The following is an 18,940-nucleotide window of genomic DNA, read 5'->3' as shown; positions in this document are numbered from 1 at the left end:
CTTTTGCTTTTTCTGTCTATAAAAGTGAAATTCTATATAACATATAATTATATCAGAATCAGAATCAGACAAGTTGATTGCCAGGCAATATTTATATTGTCAAATAAACCTAAACAACAATTGGTTGCCAGGCGTAACAACAACAACAAAGGCGAAAAGATGACAGAACAACAATTTATACCGCACAATACACATACAGAATCATGCCCCACATTAGCACAAAATGAAAATCCACATACCACATCAAAGTGCTCAGTCTATAGATATAAGTTTATGGGGATGGATGTGCTCAGTCCTTTTTATTTACCAGGGTGAGTGATTGTGGATAGAAGCTGTAGGTGACGATTTTTATATATCATATTCACAGAACCAGATTACTTATTGTCGTCTCATTGTAGTCTCGACCCTCATTGTTTGTACAGGCACCCTCACAGCCACATATTGAGGTGCAATGGACTCCAGCTTTAAAGCGTTTGCAGCACCCTCTACATGACTTTTTGCAGCCGCAGTGGAGGAGAATGGTGCAGGCTTTACTGGCATCTGCAAGATGAGTCCAGTAAGGTTTCCAAGTCTTGGTCGTGGAGTCCCAGTACCAGCCCCATGTACTGAACTCTGGGATATTTTGCTGGACAGAGGTCGCCTGGTTCCAGTAAAAGCTGGCCTGCAGAAGTGCCCTTTTGACATGCTGAATAAGTGCAGCTTGGGTGGAAGGCAGGTTCTCGAGGGACCTGGTACCATTAGAGAAAAGCCGATGTCTGGCTTCATCTACTCGGCTTGAGCCACAGCTCTTGCTGTACATGATGATGACCATACGCTCCAGTCTTTGGACATGGATATCTGCGTTGATCTGTTCAGGCTCCAAGGTGAGGGCGACCAGGGTTTCTGTCAGATCCGATGTTGCCTCCCAAGCTGCCCATGCACTTCTTTTCCCATAGCCCAGGAAGGCTGATGTTTTATCGCATCCTGTTAACGCGTGGAAGAGAGGTAAGGCCAGTGACTTCTGGGAACCAAGAGCATTGCAGAGCTTGTGAACAGGAATGTCCCGGTAGTTCTTTCCACATGCAAAGCCAATCCAGAGCTCTGTGAGGCCTAGTGTGTCGAAGAAGCGGATTGCAAGGATAACAACATCGCTGTCGACCGTACGGACAAATGCCTTTTCATGGCCATTGGCCCCAGCCTGGGCCAGGTGCAGAATCATTCTCGTGTCTGCTTCAGGATGGTTACAAGGCTGAAGCGCAGATGTGTCATATTCAGGTCTGTTGGAGAGTACAACATCCTTCTTGGTAGAAATAAGTAGTTTACCCTGCATGTCATGCTTGGTGAGCTCATCACTGATAAGTCCAAATAGTTCTGTTTTGTTCTCTTCATTCTTCAGGAAGTTGCTGTTCCAGTTATGCTTTGGAATAGGAGTTCTGCCACTCTTACCTTAGTTATTGACCCTGTTCCACGGCGTTGGTGAGTTTGTGCTTTGAGGTTCTCCTCTGGATAGGTATCGAACACGATATCCAATCGCTTAACAGATTCAGGACTCATTTGTGACCACACAAACCCAGCAATATTGGTGTTGACATAGTCCTGGAATGTTTTTGCAGTAATTGGCCGGACCATTTGGACCATTACTGCGCCATCGAGCACAACTACAGTGACATCCCTTGCTGTTGCTATGTGGGTTTTTGCCACTTTCATGCATTGAAGAATGTCCGCCTTTGTGCCGCTGCGTAAAAAACCCTTGGTTGGAAATGCTGGGTGGCTCCCTCTGATTTTCAAACCTGAAGAATTCTGCCATGTCTGCATCGGGCCGGGACTGAAGGGAAAGGAAAAGTTGGGTGACAAGAGTCATGTTGTGCTTGTGAACGGCATTCTTTTTTTTGTGTTTGGCTTTTGGGTCAGGTCGATTTGCAAATGTCAATGTGTTTGTCCGTGGAATCGTATCCGAAACTGGCTTTGTGACCTTGTCAAGTCGCTCCTCTACATAAGCTGAATGTAGGGCTATGCCAACTTCGTGAACCCTTGCGAGTGATTCAGCCACTTCTGTTTCCATAATGTCTTGTGTGTCGAGTGCTACGAGGTCATTATTTGGTAGAAATGGATTTCCGTGGGTCTCCATAACCTCTGTGAAGGATTTGACATCTTTCCTGAACATGACCTGCAAGCTATGTGCCTCTTCGTGATGAGACGTTGACGATGATGTGCTACTGTTATACACAGCTTCAAACTCTTGCACCAACCTGGCGCAGTCAGGCCCTGCAAGCATGAAGAGTGTGAGGGCTTCAGGGCTTTCATAGAGTCCAGCTGCTCCACCACAGGACTGCAGGATTTTGTTTGATTGCTCGTGGGATTGATCTTTTGCAATCAAGCTGAACTTACGTTCTGACCGCTGCACTACGAAATTCCCCTTCATAGCCACAGGGTGGCGCAGTTGACCCTGTAACACTAACTGCCGTTAAGTTCAGGAAGTCTGGCCCTCCCACATGATCCACAACATTCAACATGGGTCAATATTGAAACAGAAACGTAAAAGTTAAGGTAAAACTCATTTTCGGGGAACCGCCATCTTGGAAATATGCAAATTAGGGGTCCAGACACACCCAATTATAAATATAAGCATTCCAATGTGTTTCTAATGGCCAAGAAACATAATATAGACAAGTTTTTATCTGAAGCTCATTTGGTTCAAAAGTTATAGCCGAAACCTTTTTCGGAGGGCGGCCATATTGATTTGGCCACCAGGGCGCCAGGGTGGTCGCTGGCTCGGGCGCCCTGGCTGAATCATTAGAACATACTCTGAGCTACATCTGGGCCAAATTTGGTGCTTTTGCACAAATTTGCACGAACTTAGCCTCATATAGCCCTAAGGCCCCCAACTAAGTGGCATTCTTGTTTTTTCCCACAATAATTTCATAATACCATTTGTAATGCCACCGTTGTAGTGCTGTTGTTCAAAATTAAAGTACATTTTCTCAGATTTATTGGTGTCTTTCTAGTCACACAATTTAATAGTCAGTGTTTCCCATACACTGATCTATTTGTGGTGGTACACCCTACATAGATTTTGACCACCACAAATACTGCCACATATTAATTTCAACTAGTTGACTGCAAACTCTTGCTTTAGTGCTTACAGTATATTATTATCTTGTCGGAATATTATTCCAGCCAATAAGTTAGGAAGTTCCCTTTTGATTTAATTTTACTTTTGTTTTGCCTACAAAGCAAAATGTTACTTTATTTGAAACTCCCCTGAAGTGATTTTGGTATTATTTATGCAAATATAATTCTACCATATAGTAACCTGTTTGCAGAATATATATAGTATATATAGGGAAACAATAATTTTTTCATCGCTGTAAAACCACAGAACGGTAAAGAAGATATCGTCGGTGTCGGGCCAGGACCTCGAATGTCACTTTTTTCACTTTCTTACTTTTTGTCATGAATCAATGCCATTGGTCACCCTTCACATCTCTGTGTGGTTTTTAACAAATGCAACCAATGGAAAAGCATTAAAACGAGCTTGTGAGTAAATCTCGTAACGCCATTCGCCCTCAATCTGTCAGTCAAACCTCGAAATCCCCCACCTACCTCCGTGTGTACCCCCCCACGCAGGACAATAAACCCGGAAAAGACACACGGCAGACGCGCTGTGTATTTCTCATATCGTTTTGACTCATCCTGGCTTCCTCTGACGTTAATATATCAATCAAATGTTTTCCAGTTATTCCTAGGCTGCAAACTTGTTTTAACATGCAAATCGGAGTGCTTTCTGACGAGAATAAAGTAACGTTAACGTTACGTTATGTCAGACTATTTCTCACCCCATGCGAAAGCCCCCATTCGGCCATGAGAGGCGAGGGGCAATCCTGCTGCTCCTGCGCGCGCCCCCGCGGCCTGGAGCTTGGGGGCTTGTGCATGAGGATGCGGCTGCCTCCCGCTTGACTGGCCATGAGAAAGCGCTTCCAAGTCGGACTGATAATATAAACAACATCATTTGAGCTTATCCAGGTCAGATATTTATAAAGTAATGACACATTCAGCGGGAAACTAACTATAATTAAGACATGTGCCAACTTTGACGACATTTGGTTCAGTAGTTTAAGAGCAAACAGGTTTTTTTTACTTCCTGAAAAGTTTCTGTTTTGGAAATTCGAGGTCCTGGAACGACAGCGGCGATATTGATGTGTGTAGTTCTTCATAGATCTAGTCTCTTCATTTTGATCTCAAAGTGCGCCAGTTTGATCCATTTTTACTTGAAACTGTACAAAATTTTCTTCCGGGGGGGCATGCCCCCGAACCCCCCTAGGGGTTCAGTGGTCAATGACCTTTGGCTGGGCTGAGCCCACCCAAAGCTCTGATGCTAAAACCGCCCCTGTCGAAAAGGTAAGAAAACGAGTGATTGACACGGTACTGTCGCCTGACAACAAAGAAAAGTGTCGCTCAGGGTGCTGCATTTATGGTCTTTTGACATTCTTCTCTGAGATAGAATTATGCTGTGTGCTGGTTGCGGGAGAGAGAGGCAGCTGGAGGCTGCTCGGTAGCTGCTCGGGTGACACTGCTCAGGGTGCCGTAGCATTGTTCCGACCTCTCATTGTTGCAACCTCACTAACCCTAACCTTAACGCTAATGGTCGGACTAATTGGAGGTCGGACCAATGGGCAGTTCCCCTGCTCAGCGACACTTAAAAAGTGTCGACGAGACCTCATATCTGTCGGCCGACGGTTTCAAGAGACAGAGTATAAATTAGGCTGTAACAGGTACAGTGAACAGGGGTTAGAGTTAACGTTAGTATGGCAGGAATATTTCTGCTGTCCTCATCACTACCTCCTGCAAGTGTGTCATTACATGATGTGTGTGTGTGTGTGTGTGTGTGTGTGTGTGTGTGTGTGTGTGTGTGTGTGTGTGTGTGTGTGTGAGAGTGTGTGAGAGAGTGCGTGTGAATATGCACACATGGGGTAGATGGATTATGCACGTCATTACATTCATGTATATGTACAGTATATTGACAGCCCACTGCATGATGATATGTAGGCTACCTATTACACACTGCATTTTTGACTTAACTAATATAGTCTGTAATGGAAGTCAGTGGTCAGGTTGTGTCTAGGATGTGACCGGTCTGTACTGACAAAACTCTTGTGCACTTTTGATGTTCAAACAAGGATTAAAGTCCCAAAACAGAGCGTTTAATGTTTTTCTGCGACAGCGATGGATCCACTGATGCCTGTGCATCCATGACACAAGCCAGCCACCGGCCAGGCAACAATGTGTCCTGCACGCATCAAAGGAGACCAAGGCATGCCGGTCGGTAAAGCAGACCCAAATATCTGACGATTGCAGGTGGAGGAATCAGACGACAGCTTGTGAGGACAGTAATATCTCTGCATTAGTATCATAGAAGCATGACCAACATGATTTACACCTGACCTATCCTGTGCATGCCAACCCACTGCAGAACTTACATGCTTTCTTGTTATATCTTAACTCTTCAGCTAAAAAGAATTGCCAGTTGTTCACTACTGCAGCCCCGGAGCTTGGCCAGCTGATCCTGACCTTAATCAAATACAGTGGCAAAAGTACACTAAATAGTGAGTATGTTACACTCAAACAAATCTAATCTTGTACATATTGTTTTGATTTACTTCAATGTATATGAATATATTTTGTAGTCTACTTGATCAGCACGTGAAGGAGAGAAGCCACCAACAACACAGGAAACTGGAAGGAAATGGGTGGGTGAAAGACTACCTGCTCAGGTATGTGCAGCTATTCCCCCCAGTCTCCTGCCACCTGGAGATGAATGTGGACAGGGCCATTTATGGCCAGGGCCGCTTCAAGTCCTTCACCTTCCAGGAGATGTGGCAGTGGACGTGGTACAGCCTCCACAAGTGCCTTCAAGCCGATCCTCAGGCTGGAAATGACCACGAGCGCAAGAGGGCACAGGAGGCTTTCTACTCTGTTAGACAGTGGCTTGTCATGAAGGAGCAAGACATCACATCCAAGTCGATCAAGCGCTTCAGGCTGTATATTCTCACCAAAGAGGCAGAGGTAAGTTAAGCTACCTTAAGTAAAAAGCAGGGGGCGGTTCATAAGATAAACCTCAAGACTTGAACTGCTTCTCAGGAATTGCAGCGGAAAGTGGCCCCTCCCGCAGCGACTGTAACATCTAGCTCCCCGGGGTCCAAAGATGACAGCATGGAAGTGTCCCCTCCCACAGCGAGTGTCGCCTCCATCTGTCGTGTACTGATGACGTCACTAGCAGGAGACGATGCTGGAGAGCAAGTGTGTCTGAGAGCACGAGAATAAAGCAGTGTTATAAAAGCCTCCGTATCGGTGTCAATGATTAGATTCGAGTGATACACGGTCACGTATCCAACAATGGCGACGAGGTAAACAATTTGCACTAGTTAAATCTGAAAAGTGAGTTAGTTACGTCGAGAGAGATGGATAACTCCATGCCGAAGTTTGACTGCTACACGGAGCCTGCTACGTTGGGACCACGCTGGACAAGGTGGCTGACGGCGTTCGAGCTGTATGCAGACGGGAGAGGTTTAATTCTGTCGAACGACACAGAAGCTCCGGTGAAACAGAGAAGACGAGCTTTGCTGTTACATCACGCAGGTACGGATGTGCAAGACGTTTTCTCAACCCTGCCGAACACAGGAGGGGCAGCGGATTATGGTGCGGCGGTCACAGCACTGAATGCCTACTTCGTACCGCAAGTAAACACTGCGTTCGCCTGCCAAACTTTCTACCAGATAGCACAGAAACCGGGAGAGACTGTGCAGCAGTTTGTAACAAGATTACGCCAAGCTGCTAAAAACTGTGCTTTTGCTGCGGACAGTGACAACCAGATACGGGATGCAGTACTGAGCAGATGCACGTCGGATTATGTACGGAGGAAGTTGTTGGAGGAAGCGAGACTCACGTTGGCACGTGCGCTAGAGATTGCAGCACAGTGCGAGAGAATAGAGACGCAGATGGCGGCGATGAAGGTGAGCGACAACACCAGCGCAGAAGGGGGAGAGACTGTAAACCGTGTTTACAAAAAGGAAGGAAAATTCCAAGGGAGAAACCCCAAATTTCGTGGGGGAGGAAAGGAGAAGTCTGATAAAGTATGTTTCAGATGTGGACATGGGGATCACTTCGCCAAAGACCCAACCTGCCCAGCAAGAGGACAAGCATGTAGAAAGTGTAATGGGAAAGACCACTTTGCTAAGATGTGCAAGTCAAAAAGTAACAGCAGGCAGGCAGTGAGATGTGTTGAAGCAGAGAGTCAAGATCCAGATTTTGCCTTTGTAATTGGAAATGACTCTAACACAGAGAGGGTTACATTTAAGGTGGGTGGAGTGGATTTGATCATGTTAATTGACTCAGGGGCATCCAGCAACATAGTGGATGAGGAGACATGGGAAATGCTAAAAAAGAAAAAGATCAAATGTGTTTCCACAAAGGCAACTAGCAAACCCCTGTACCCCTATTCTTCCAAAGTGCCTTTACCAGTAAAAGGTGTGTTCAAGTGCCAGATAAGTGTAGGAAAACATAGCACTGAGGCACAGTTCACTGTAATACAGGGACGTGGAGAGTCACTACTTGGTAGGGAGACTGCCCTCAAGCTAGGTGTGCTAAGAGTGGGTATAAACATAGCCACAGTGACAGATGTTAAATCAGAAATAAAAATACAGTATCCCAAGCTGTTTCAGGGGGTTGGTAAACTAAACACTAAGCAGATAAGCCTGCACATAGATGAGGCTGTACCACCAGTGGCACAACCACTGAGACGTGTGCCATTCCACATAAGGGGAGCAGTAGAGAAGAAAATAAACCAGCTGCTAGACATGGACATTATAGAGAAAGTGGAAGGACCCACACCGTGGGTGAATCCTGTTGTAGTCGCCCCAAAAGCATCGGAGGACGACATACGGATGTGCCTCGACATGAGGAGAGCAAACGCAGCCATCATCAGAGGGAGGTATCCAATTCCCACAGTGGACGAGCTGTTGCAAGGTATGAATGGATCAGTCACTTTCAGCAAACTGGACTTAAAGTGGGGCTACCACCAACTAGAGCTCACACCAGAATCGAGAGATATCACCACATTTGTAGTGCACACTGGTATCTACAGATACAAGAGACTTCTGTTTGGAGTTTCATCAGCTAGCGAGCAGTATCAACATGAGATCGCAACAGCACTAGCTGGCATCGAGGGGGTGGAAAATATCTCTGATGACATCATCGTTCATGCACCAGACCAGGAGACCCATGATCAACGACTCCATGCAGTCCTGAAGAGACTAGAGAGTTGTGGGCTGACCCTGAACGAAGAGAAATGTCAGTTTAACATGGACAAGCTGATATTCATGGGCATGCTACTAACAGAAAAGGGCATCGGCCCTACTGCTGAAAGAGTGAGAGCTGTAGCTGAGGCGAGAGAGCCTGAGAACGCATCAGAAGTGCGTAGCTTTCTAGGTTTAGCTGGCTACAGTAGCCGATTTATACCTCAGTTTGCCAGTGTATCAGAACCTCTAAGGAGGCTGACAAGAAAAGATACGCCATTTCAATTCGGGAAAGAGCAGGAACAAGCGTTTCAAGTGCTAAAAGAAAAACTAGCTGAAGCTGGCACTCTAGCGTATTTTGACAAAAACGCACCAACCAAAGTCATAGCGGATGCAGGACCAGTTGGTATAGGGGCTGTTCTAGTACAAGAGCAGCAAGGAGAAATGGTGCCGATATGTTATGTAAGCAGAAGCCTAACAGACTGTGAGCGTAGATACTCACAGACCGAGCGAGAAGCTCTAGCGTTAGTCTGGGCCTGCGAGAGACTACACCCATACGTATATTGGGCAGTAGCTTGCTACAAGTAGTGAAGCTACATAGCTTAACTACATTTCTCAGTAGCTTGGTGGTAGCTTCACTACTTTTGAACCAAGTAGCTTTTTCAGTAGCTAAGCTATTTATAGACCCAAGTAGCTTGTAGCTTCCCGCAAAAGCTACAAGCTACTCGCCAGAGAAAATCCATGAGCAAAGCACGCAGTGGAGATTTCTGCTGCGGTTTGGATTAAACAGGAGGAGACATTGCATATGTCAAGTGTGCCTGTGTAGCCAATAAAGCACTTCCAGTTCCATTATGACGGACAACAAGACAGTGTTGTTGTTTCATCCTTGCTTTTTAGCATCCTTGCCTCTCTTGCAGCAAGACCCGGCACTCCTCTGCCTCTGACTGGGTTGGGTTTAGGCAATGAAGACTGACGATTGGTTAAGGGTAGGGCAAAATATGTCATGTGCTGGCGAAGTCACATCAGCAACGAACTTTGAAAGATGGCAGAGCCAGAGGGAGCCACTGGCAGTGATGAAGAAGACTTTCAGGTTTTATTGTCTGTTTTTGAATATTGTGCCAGTGAGAGTTTCAGTGTGTTTTATAATATAATAAACAATCAAAATGATATTTTCTTTTACCTGCCTATTTGTTTGGTTGAAAGTTGTTCTACATGAAGTTAATTCAATGTGAGAAAAAAGTAGCTTTGATGTAGCAAGCTGCTTTTGCCATGTTGCTCGTAGCTTGCTACATTTCTCTGGGGATAGCTTCAATGTAGTTTAGCTATATTTAATTGAGAGTAACTGATAGCTTAGCTTACTACATTTTCCAAGTAGCTTGCCCATCACTGCGTATATGGTACAAGATTTGACTTAGTGACGGACCACAAGGCTCTAGAAGCCATCTATAGTCCCACGTCAAAACCAAGCGCCAGTGTAGAGCGGTGGGTGCTAAGGCTACAACCATATGATTTCAGAGTAGTTCACATCCCAGGCAAAGATAATATTGCAGACCCGTTATCACGCCTGCTCGGGAAAAGTGCGATGAGGGAGACTCACGAGCACGGAGCAGAGGAATATGTGAGGTTTGTTGCCACAAACGCAACACCAAGAGCGCTGACCACTAGGGAAGTGGAGGAGGCTTCAGCAGCCGACGAGGAGCTGAGTGAACTTAGAAAGGTTGTAAAAAGCGGGTGTTTTGATAAGTGCCAGGCATATGCACCCATAGCATATGAACTGTGTGTGATTGGACAGTTAGTGTTGAGGGGAACACGCATCATTTTACCACACACACTGAGAGCAAGAGCCTTAACATTAGCCCATGAGGGACATTTAGGCATAGTAGGCACAAAGCAACACCTCAGGAGTAAAGTATGGTGGCCGGGTATGGATAGGGCGGCAGAGAAGCATGTAAAGTCATGTCACGGTTGCCAGATAGTTGCACGACCCGATGTACCTGAACCACTAAGACCAACGGCGTTACCAGATGGGCCGTGGCAAGATGTTGCCACTGACTTACTAGGTCCACTGCCAACAGGACATTCAATCTTGGTAGTTATAGACTACTACAGCCGATATTACGAATATGAGATTCTACAATCAACTACCACAGACAAAGTGATCGACAGTCTGGAGAACATTTTCAGTCGACATCCCAATCACGATCAGATCGGATTGTGGCCCACAGTTCATGTCCTCCCAGTTCCAAACATTCTGTCAGGACAACGGAATAATACACGTGAAAACGACACCGAAATGGGCACAAGCCAACGGAGAAGTGGAGAGACAAAATGCTTCACTGATGAAGAGGATACGCATCGCCCAGTCTCAAGGGCTAGACTGGAAAAAGGAACTAAGGAAATATGTTACAATCTACAGGTCTATTGACCACTCTACAACAGGAAAGAGTCCAGCGGAGCTACTGTTCAAAAGGAAAATCAGAGGGAAGCTCCCTGACATAACAACACCACAGAGAGATCTGGAGACAAGAGACACAGACGCTGAACGAAAAGGCAAGTCAAAGATCTACTCAGACAACAGGAGCAGAGCAAAGTACTCGGATGTGACAGTCGGTGATCAGGTTCTACTGAAGCAAGACAAGACAGACAAGTTCTCTACTACATTCAACAAGACGCCACACAAGGTAATTAGTAGGGACGGTAATAATGTGGTTGTCAGATCACCAAGTGGAGCTACATACTCCAGGAACACTACGTTTGTCAAGAAGTACTATGCTGAGGACCCGGTTCCACAAACGACTGATAAAACACAAATGACATGGACTGAGAATGAGGAGAACCAGAACCGAGACAGCGACACTAGAGAGTCCAGCACAGAGACTCACACTGAGGGGATCATACCTGAGCCTCTCACACCCAGATATGAGAGACCCCACAGGCAGATCAAGCTGCCACCGAGGCTGACAGACTTTCATTAAGTAAAGAGTGACATTGGTTTTGGAAAACTGGCAATGTAAAAAAAAAAAAAAAAGAGGAATGCCAGTCATGTTTGTGCACTTTATTGTTTCATGCACTGTTTCAGGAGACAAGCTAAAGAAAAAAAAATCCTGTAAAAGAAATTGATAAAGATGTTCTAAAGAAAAGAAAAATGTTTTGAATAATAGGATTTGGAGTTTATTCCTAAGTAAAGGGGAGATGTCGTGTACTGATGACGTCACTAGCAGGAGACGATGCTGGAGAGCAAGTGTGTCTGAGAGCACGAGAATAAAGCAGTGTTATAAAAGCCTCCGTATCGGTGTCAATGATTAGATTCGAGTGATACACGGTCACGTATCCAACACCATCTCCTCGGCGTCCAAAGATGACAGCATGTGTACAGATGATATTCTGCTGGCTGAAGCTCTGGACACATTTGAAGGATTAGGTATATCCATTTTATTTATTTATTCATTTTATTTTTATTGATGGCTTGAATTAATGTAATTACAACATAAACCTCATATAAACTGTTTCAAATAAGCTACAAAAGAACACTGAGGATTGTTGAAGCTCATTTTGGGATTGCATTTTTAATTTTTCTTTTTTTTTAACACAGAAGATTGTGTCCTCATTTTCTTTCAGGTCATGCTGACCTGACGACGTCTCCAGAGAGAGAGGCTCAACCAGACCTTCCACAGCAGCCGCAGACAGACTCTGTTCCACCGTCACCCGTAAGAGTACGTAGATAGCTCTTTAACGCCCTTGATGCCAATCTATGGTAACCCTTTATTTGCCCCTTCCACTATAGGCATGGCTTTTAAAACTTGGGAAAATGTTGGAATTAAGACTTTATTAGACCTATACATTGATAGGAGCTTTGCTTCATTTCAACAACTAGTCGACAAATTTAAACTGCCCAAGTCAAACCTATTTAGATACTATCAGATAAGACACTATGTTCAAAAATACATTCCATCTTAGCTGATTCAGTACTTAGATCCATTGTTAACTTCTCACCATATACTTCTCACCTTGTATCTATCCTTTACACAACACTATTTGATGACAGGGCGGACACTTCTCGGATTAAGGAGAATTGGGAAAGAGATCTGAATATCCAGATTACAGAGGAACAATGGAGTGATAGCCTATATGCGATAAGTGTCAAGATGATAATGCCACTCTTGCACATAGCTACATACAATGTCCTAAGATTAAAACATATTGGTGTAACGTTTTCGATATTATCTCTCAAGTTCTTGATTCAACAATTGAACCAGACTCTCAAACTATTATTTTTAATATTTCTGAGAACTTAAATAATCTTTCATTAGCTCACAGACGATTTGTTAACTATTGCCTCATGTCTGCAAAGAAATGTTTACTGATGTTATGGAAGGGTAAGGACAGTCCTAACGTGAAAATGTGGCTTGCTGATCTTGTCAGTACCCTTGAAGTGGAGAGGATTAGATATATCAGAAAGGATCAAGTAGATCTATTTGACTCCATCTGGCAACCTCTCATTCTGTACCTGGAAAGAAACACGAAATAATGTTGAACACTACTTTATTATTTTTTAAGTCTCTCTGTCATATTGTTGGATCCATGTTTTTTTTGGGGGTGGGTGGGGTGAGGGATAGGGGTTTTATGTAACAATATTTTCTTTATTCTTACTTTCTCTGTATTACTGTTATTACTAGTATAGTTGTATCGATCAATCCATATATCGTACACTTGACGTTTTTTGTGTGTTTTTCAGTTGTCGTTGTTATTGTTGTTTTGTTTTTGTCCCCCTATCCGTCACATGGTGTTGATGTTTGTCTTTTGTTTGTTATAGAAAAGAGATGGTGTCTGACATAATACTGTAACCGTATTTGTAATAGTACTGTAATGTACAGATATTCGCCATTCTCATTAAAAAATGTTCAAACAAAAGAGTACGTAGATCACACCGACCCTATTAACATAGGACTGGACAATACATTGATATTACATCGATATTGTGATATGAGACTAGATATCCTCTAGGATTTTGACTTACCAGACTGGTCTCGCTGTTCTATTATTTGCCTTTACCCAGTTTTTATATAGGCATTATTGATGATTATTTATCAAAACTCTCATAGTGTAAATATGTTGTGAAAGCACTTATAGCCCTCCCCACGATATCATCACAATATAGAGGTATGTTGTCAGAAATATTGTGATATTTGATTTTGTCCATATCGCCCCGCCCTATATTGACATAAACGTTTGTAGTACGGTAATACAATAGTATGACCCTGACGAAGCATCTGCGAAACGCGTTGTTCCTGATTGATCTGTTGCAAATAAATGCTACCTTGAAAGTCGGTCTTGCAGGTCTGTGGAGTGTGCGGTCCGCTGAACTTTAGTCCAGTGTTTATTTGTTTTTATCCAATTTGTAGTAATACCTCAATCTTTTTAAGGCTCCTCCATCAGCTCGTGCTGGTCAGCATAGGAGGACACGTGAAGTGACACCTGCAGCGCTACAGCCGAGCGAAGGGACTGCACCCTCAGCAGCAGCAACTGCTCAGTCTGAGGTAAGATGTGCAGCTTAACACAAGAACAGCTTCACAGTCAGAGCACTGAGTGAATGGTAGATCAAGGTTTTGTCTTTGTTACACGACCAGGTGAAATTTGAGGGCTGGCACAAAATGTGGGAGTCTGCTCCAAATGGGCTCCCCCATGCGGATGTCAAGTGGCTGAAAGAGGATGCCGAAAGAGGGCTCTTCAAAAGGGAGATGACGTACGAGGACAAGCACGGCAACATCAGGAGAAGGAAGGTCCTTAAGGATGACCGGATGTGGTTTCATCCCCCTGAGCGTCCTGGAGTGGTGACAGGGGGACTAGTGCCAACAACAGCAGACAGCTTCTTCCGCAGCAGCTTGTTCCTGTGGAGACTGGTAGTAAGCGTGTGGGCCTACAGCCTTCGATGCCCCAGGTCCGAGTGCCCTGCGCGTGTGGACAAGAGTGCTTTTCTGTACCGCTGCGGCTACTCCAAAACGGTCAGACAGATCTGCCACATGTTTGGCTGGTACTCCATGCTGACGGAGGTCCTGGCCTGTAACGCGTGCAGGAAAGCTGCCAAGGAGTCCGAGGAATATGCCATTGGCCGCTTCCTGGCGTGGGATGCGTCCATCCTAAACCAGCTCAGTCCAGCTCACCAAGCAGTCTTTCCTGCTGTTTTAACACTAATGTGAGTGTCTACCTCATTTCACAATACATATTCACTGTATTTATGTGTGTATCGCACATTGTTTTATGTTAAACTACAGTTTGTAAAGTTTACTCAACTCGACTAAATATTTTGCATTATAAACAGTTGTGCTAGAGAACATAGTTTCACTGGCATCACATGATAGACCCTTTTTACAGCCACCATTTTGTGTCTAAAAGGCAGGAAGTAACACAGGGTGCACCAAATCCTTAATTAGGGCTTCCAACTTCCAGTCCATTTAGGTGTTCCAGTGCTGGGGCCCTAATTAGTGGGTTTTGGTTGCACTTGTGTTTACCCTGCCTTTTAGACACAAAATGGCAGCTGTGAAAAGGGCCCATTGTGCTTAATTGCAGGCGCGGCGTTGACAAGCAGGTGATTGGCCTGCTGAGGGATCGCACCCAGGGCAACACCATGGCTAAGGTGTGGAGGCAGGTCCAGGAGAGCCACTGTGAAGAGTATCTGCAGAGGAAAGACCTCTATACCACATTCCTCTGCCAGATGAACAAGCGTGGTGGGATCCTAAGTAAGTCAGATTTGAGTTGTATGTTTTCCCAGTGTTTAGTCTATGTAGAAATCAATGCTCAGTCAGATTTAGATCATTTCAATTATTATTATCCTTTATTTATACCGCAAACTGTCAGTCTCTTTTACAGGGGTGCCCTGTGATCACAGCAGATCAAAATAAAAGCAGAGGTACATATCAAATAAGTGACAACATTAACCTCTCTCTTCTTCACTCTGCCTCCAGGTACCTTGGGGGGCCATCAGTTTCAGCCACCGCCACCAAGAAGGGTGCTGCCGTCGCCAAGGCTGCTGAGGAAAGCCTTCCTCCTCTCTGAAGCGGAAAACATTGAGGACTACCGTACACAGATCATGTCCACGTTTGGCAAAGTCCTCAAATACGACTCCACCAGGAAGGTAACTTTGACACAGTCTTACGAGGGGAACATGTTTAATTGAACAAACAGTCAATCGAAGTAAAGTGAGTGTATATAGTATGTGCATCCTGCAGATAAAGTTAGTTACAGTGGTAATAAGAGTATACTGTAGATAATGCAGTGTATGTATTGTAGATTAATTATTGCACAGTTGTAATTAGTATTATTGAGATTATTGCACAATTACAGTTGGTGTGGTGCACGGTTTGAATTTCTTTATTTTTAATACAGGGACAGTGTACAAGAACATTAACCCTATAAAATAGGGAGAGATGCATCATACCAGGTTATAGCAGAAATGCTATTTTCCACCCGTAGTCCCTGGGCAGGTAAAATACAAGCTTAAAACAGTAGGAAAAATAGAATCTGAAACATAGTAGGAAAAAAGTTAAAAATAAGGAAATTACACGTTAAGAGATACAAAACACTGGTAAACAGAAAATCCAATCATCCCTGCATCCCCACACACACACACCCACACACACACACACACACACACACACACACACACACGCACACGCACACGCACACACACACACACACCCACCCACACCCACCCACACACACACACACACACACACACACACACACACACACACACACACACACACACACACACACACACACACACACACACACACACAACAGCTCTATTTTACAGGTGTGTGCAACTTTGCTGTCCAAATAACCACTGTTTTGTTTGGCGGGAGAAAGTTTGTTGTTGTTGTGAGTTCTGTTGGAAGGCTGTTCCATTGTTTTATTGCCATGAAGGTGAAGGATGATTGTCCAAAAGAGGTCTTACGTTGTGGGATTCTGCACTCCCCCCGATTTGTTGACCTGGTAGCTGGAGACATTATTTCAGAGCTGAGTGTAATAAGGTTCCTCAAGGGGAGAGGAGCAGCGTTATGGATGATCTTGAAGATTAAGCAGATGTTTGAGTGCATGATCAGATGTCCAAAATTCAGCATATTATATTTATTGAGTATATTACAATGATGATAGTGACGTCTTTTCTTATCGTGGATTTTGAGGGCGTTTGAGAGTATCATTGCATTGAAATTGAAGTTGAAGTTGAAGATGTAAACAAAGATGAAAACAGTATTGTACATATAATAGCATGATCAATAATTAAACAATTATAATGCTTAGGATAATTGCCAATACATACCGCGGCTGCTGTCGCATGTACGGCGTCACCACTTTGGAGCAGATGTTTGATGACTGGACACAGAGCGGCATGATTGTGCGGTTGGACATTTTCCACTGGATTTGCCAGTTCGACGCTGCCCTCAGAACAGATCACCATCCAAAGTACGCCCTCTTTATGTCTGCGCTCTCGGCTGCTGTGTTCGCGTACAACAAGCATGACATGGCGCTGCTCATCCAGGCTATATGGGCAGGACACCCACATTATATTTCCCTGTCTGATGCTGACATCATTGAACTGCACGTCAGCAGATACGATCTGCGGCATCATGTCAGGAGGATCACGGTCGGAGCCCAGGAGACCTTTGCCCGTGTGCAGAGCGTCATCGACATCCTCAAGGGAGCGGCGGGGATGGACGAAAACCAGGTCAGTCTGTTCAAGGACGCGGCAGCCATCGACAGGGTGTGGCAGAACCAGCAGAAACACCTCGAGTGCATGCAAGATCCACCAGGAAGAGACATGTACACCATCACCCATCACACCACCCGTAACGGTTTGCGCCTGCCGTATTACACCACAGTGAGAGGAAACAACAGCCTGGAGGGCTTCCACTGCTTCCTGCCCAGGATGATCCCAGGGCCCCACTGTGCTGCCGTCCCCTTCCAGGTCTATCTCCTCAGTGGCATGGCCCGATGGAACGCTGACAGGGAGTCGGACCGCGTGAAAGGTCAGAAGGGGAGGAAGCACATGGTGTACGTGTCTCCTCTGATACATCGCCTCAACCAAAGGTGCCAGGAGTTGTTTGGTGAGGTGGAGGAGGTGAACTACCAACCTCCTGTTCCTGCTGGGGGACGAGCGGATCGGCTTGGAGTACCTGTTCTCCCAGTCATCAGAGCCATTCAGCGTGACAGAACATTATGCTGAGACCAGAGAGACGCTTCAAGCGACCGAGGAGGACGAGGATGAGGTGGCTGCTGACGTGGAAGAATCCGTCTGACTCCACTGAGGAAGAACCTACGTCTCACTGACCAGGTTGTGGCGCCTGAGGTGGATCCATGTGTGGAGGATGTGTGCGGTCCAAATCATCTCCCCGGGTACCAGCACGTGGAGGAGCTGAGCGCTGTTCTGGTCGAGATTGCCTTGGAGGGGGGCCAGCTAGCTCTCAGTGACTCTACAAGGCAGAGAGTCATCAGTGCATGGAGTAAGCTTGACCTCCATGATCGCAACATCCAGCAGTTTGACAGCCTCTACAGAGCACGCTGGGGTAATGCGCGGTACGGACGAACCAACGGTGATCCTGCAGAGGCAGCTCTGGTTCAGAAGCTCAAGTTCACCAAGAGGTTTTCGCCCGCCCACCTGCTGGATTCAAGAAAAAACTGGCTAATGTACTGCATCATCAAACAGCTGTGGCTCCATCCTGACTGTGGTGGAAAAAAGGTGCGAGGGTCCCCACCAAAGAAGCAGATCACAACGCTCTACCAGCGTGTGCAGCAGAGAGTGACTGTTGATGACCCCGAACTCTGCAAACTTGGGATTCCGATCCTGACAGGGTTGGATCCTGAAGATTAACTTAAAGTCTGTTGCGGAGTTCATCAGGAGACAGGAGGCCCTGTCAGCCAAAAATGTGACTGATCAAGGCTTGGCTCTCCTCCGACGTCACCAAAGCCTCTCCAGAACCAGCCAACCCACATCAGCAGAGCTTCCAGAAGAGAGGCCGCACACCAGTCGGCCTCAAGTACAGTATGAGGTCCCTCCATCATTGGCAGGGACCAGAAACCTGAAACGGAGGCACGACCATTTCTCTGCTGCACCCCCCACCCTGCCGTCACACACACCGGTGGGCACCGCGGCAGCAGGACTCCAGCCCTCCTTTGTCCTCCTTCAGCCAAGTGCAGCGCAGGTAACCTTGCACCCAGCTCTTCATCCCCAGCCACAGGCCTCTGTTTCCCTGCCACAACAGCCGTCCTCAGCCATCAAGCCAGCCCAATCCACACTGTACAAGGTGGCTAAAGTGCAGCGCAGTGGTACTGGATCTCAGAAAACAGTGAAACTGTACACCTGTATACTGTGTGGCCAGTCCACTCAAGGGCACAAAAAGTACAGAAAAAAAAACCTGCGAAAAGGCGAAAGCTTCCACCTCTAAAGGACTGGCGTTCCAGACTTTTGAGACGTTGGCTGACTTTCAGAAGGCGGTGGACCAGGTTTTGGCCTCACAGTCCCACGTCCCTGAGGAGGACATTTGAAATGGTCTTTCTCCTGCCCCTCAGAAGCTGACACTTGCCCTTTAGTGCCCTTCTCATCTTTTTCCCTGGCCTCTAAAGTGTGGACACTGCAACAATTATGGGCAAATTACTGCTGACACCTTTTATAG

General features: G+C 45.7%; 1 protein-coding gene across 1 annotated transcript in view; it reads left to right on the top strand.

Moving 5' to 3' along the window:
• Positions 1-14,874: 14,874 nt before the first annotated feature.
• LOC310770710 (uncharacterized protein) overlaps positions 14,875-18,940 on the top strand; it is a 15,011-nt gene continuing 10,945 nt past the window's right edge. The window contains exons 1-2 of the mRNA XM_083663438.1: positions 14,875-15,007; positions 15,233-15,402. Of these exons, the coding sequence (XP_083519564.1) occupies positions 14,896-15,007; positions 15,233-15,402 (282 nt within the window). The 5' untranslated portion in view covers positions 14,875-14,895. The remainder of the gene's footprint in view (positions 15,008-15,232; positions 15,403-18,940) is intronic.

The sequence above is a fragment of the Poromitra crassiceps genome (genome assembly GCF_964638095.1).
Source record: "Poromitra crassiceps genome assembly, contig: HAP1_SCAFFOLD_188, whole genome shotgun sequence".
Classification (NCBI taxonomy): Eukaryota; Metazoa; Chordata; class Actinopteri; order Beryciformes; family Melamphaidae; genus Poromitra; species Poromitra crassiceps.
Note: the sequence above shows the minus strand (reverse complement) of the source record. Positions and strands in the feature narration are given on the sequence as shown.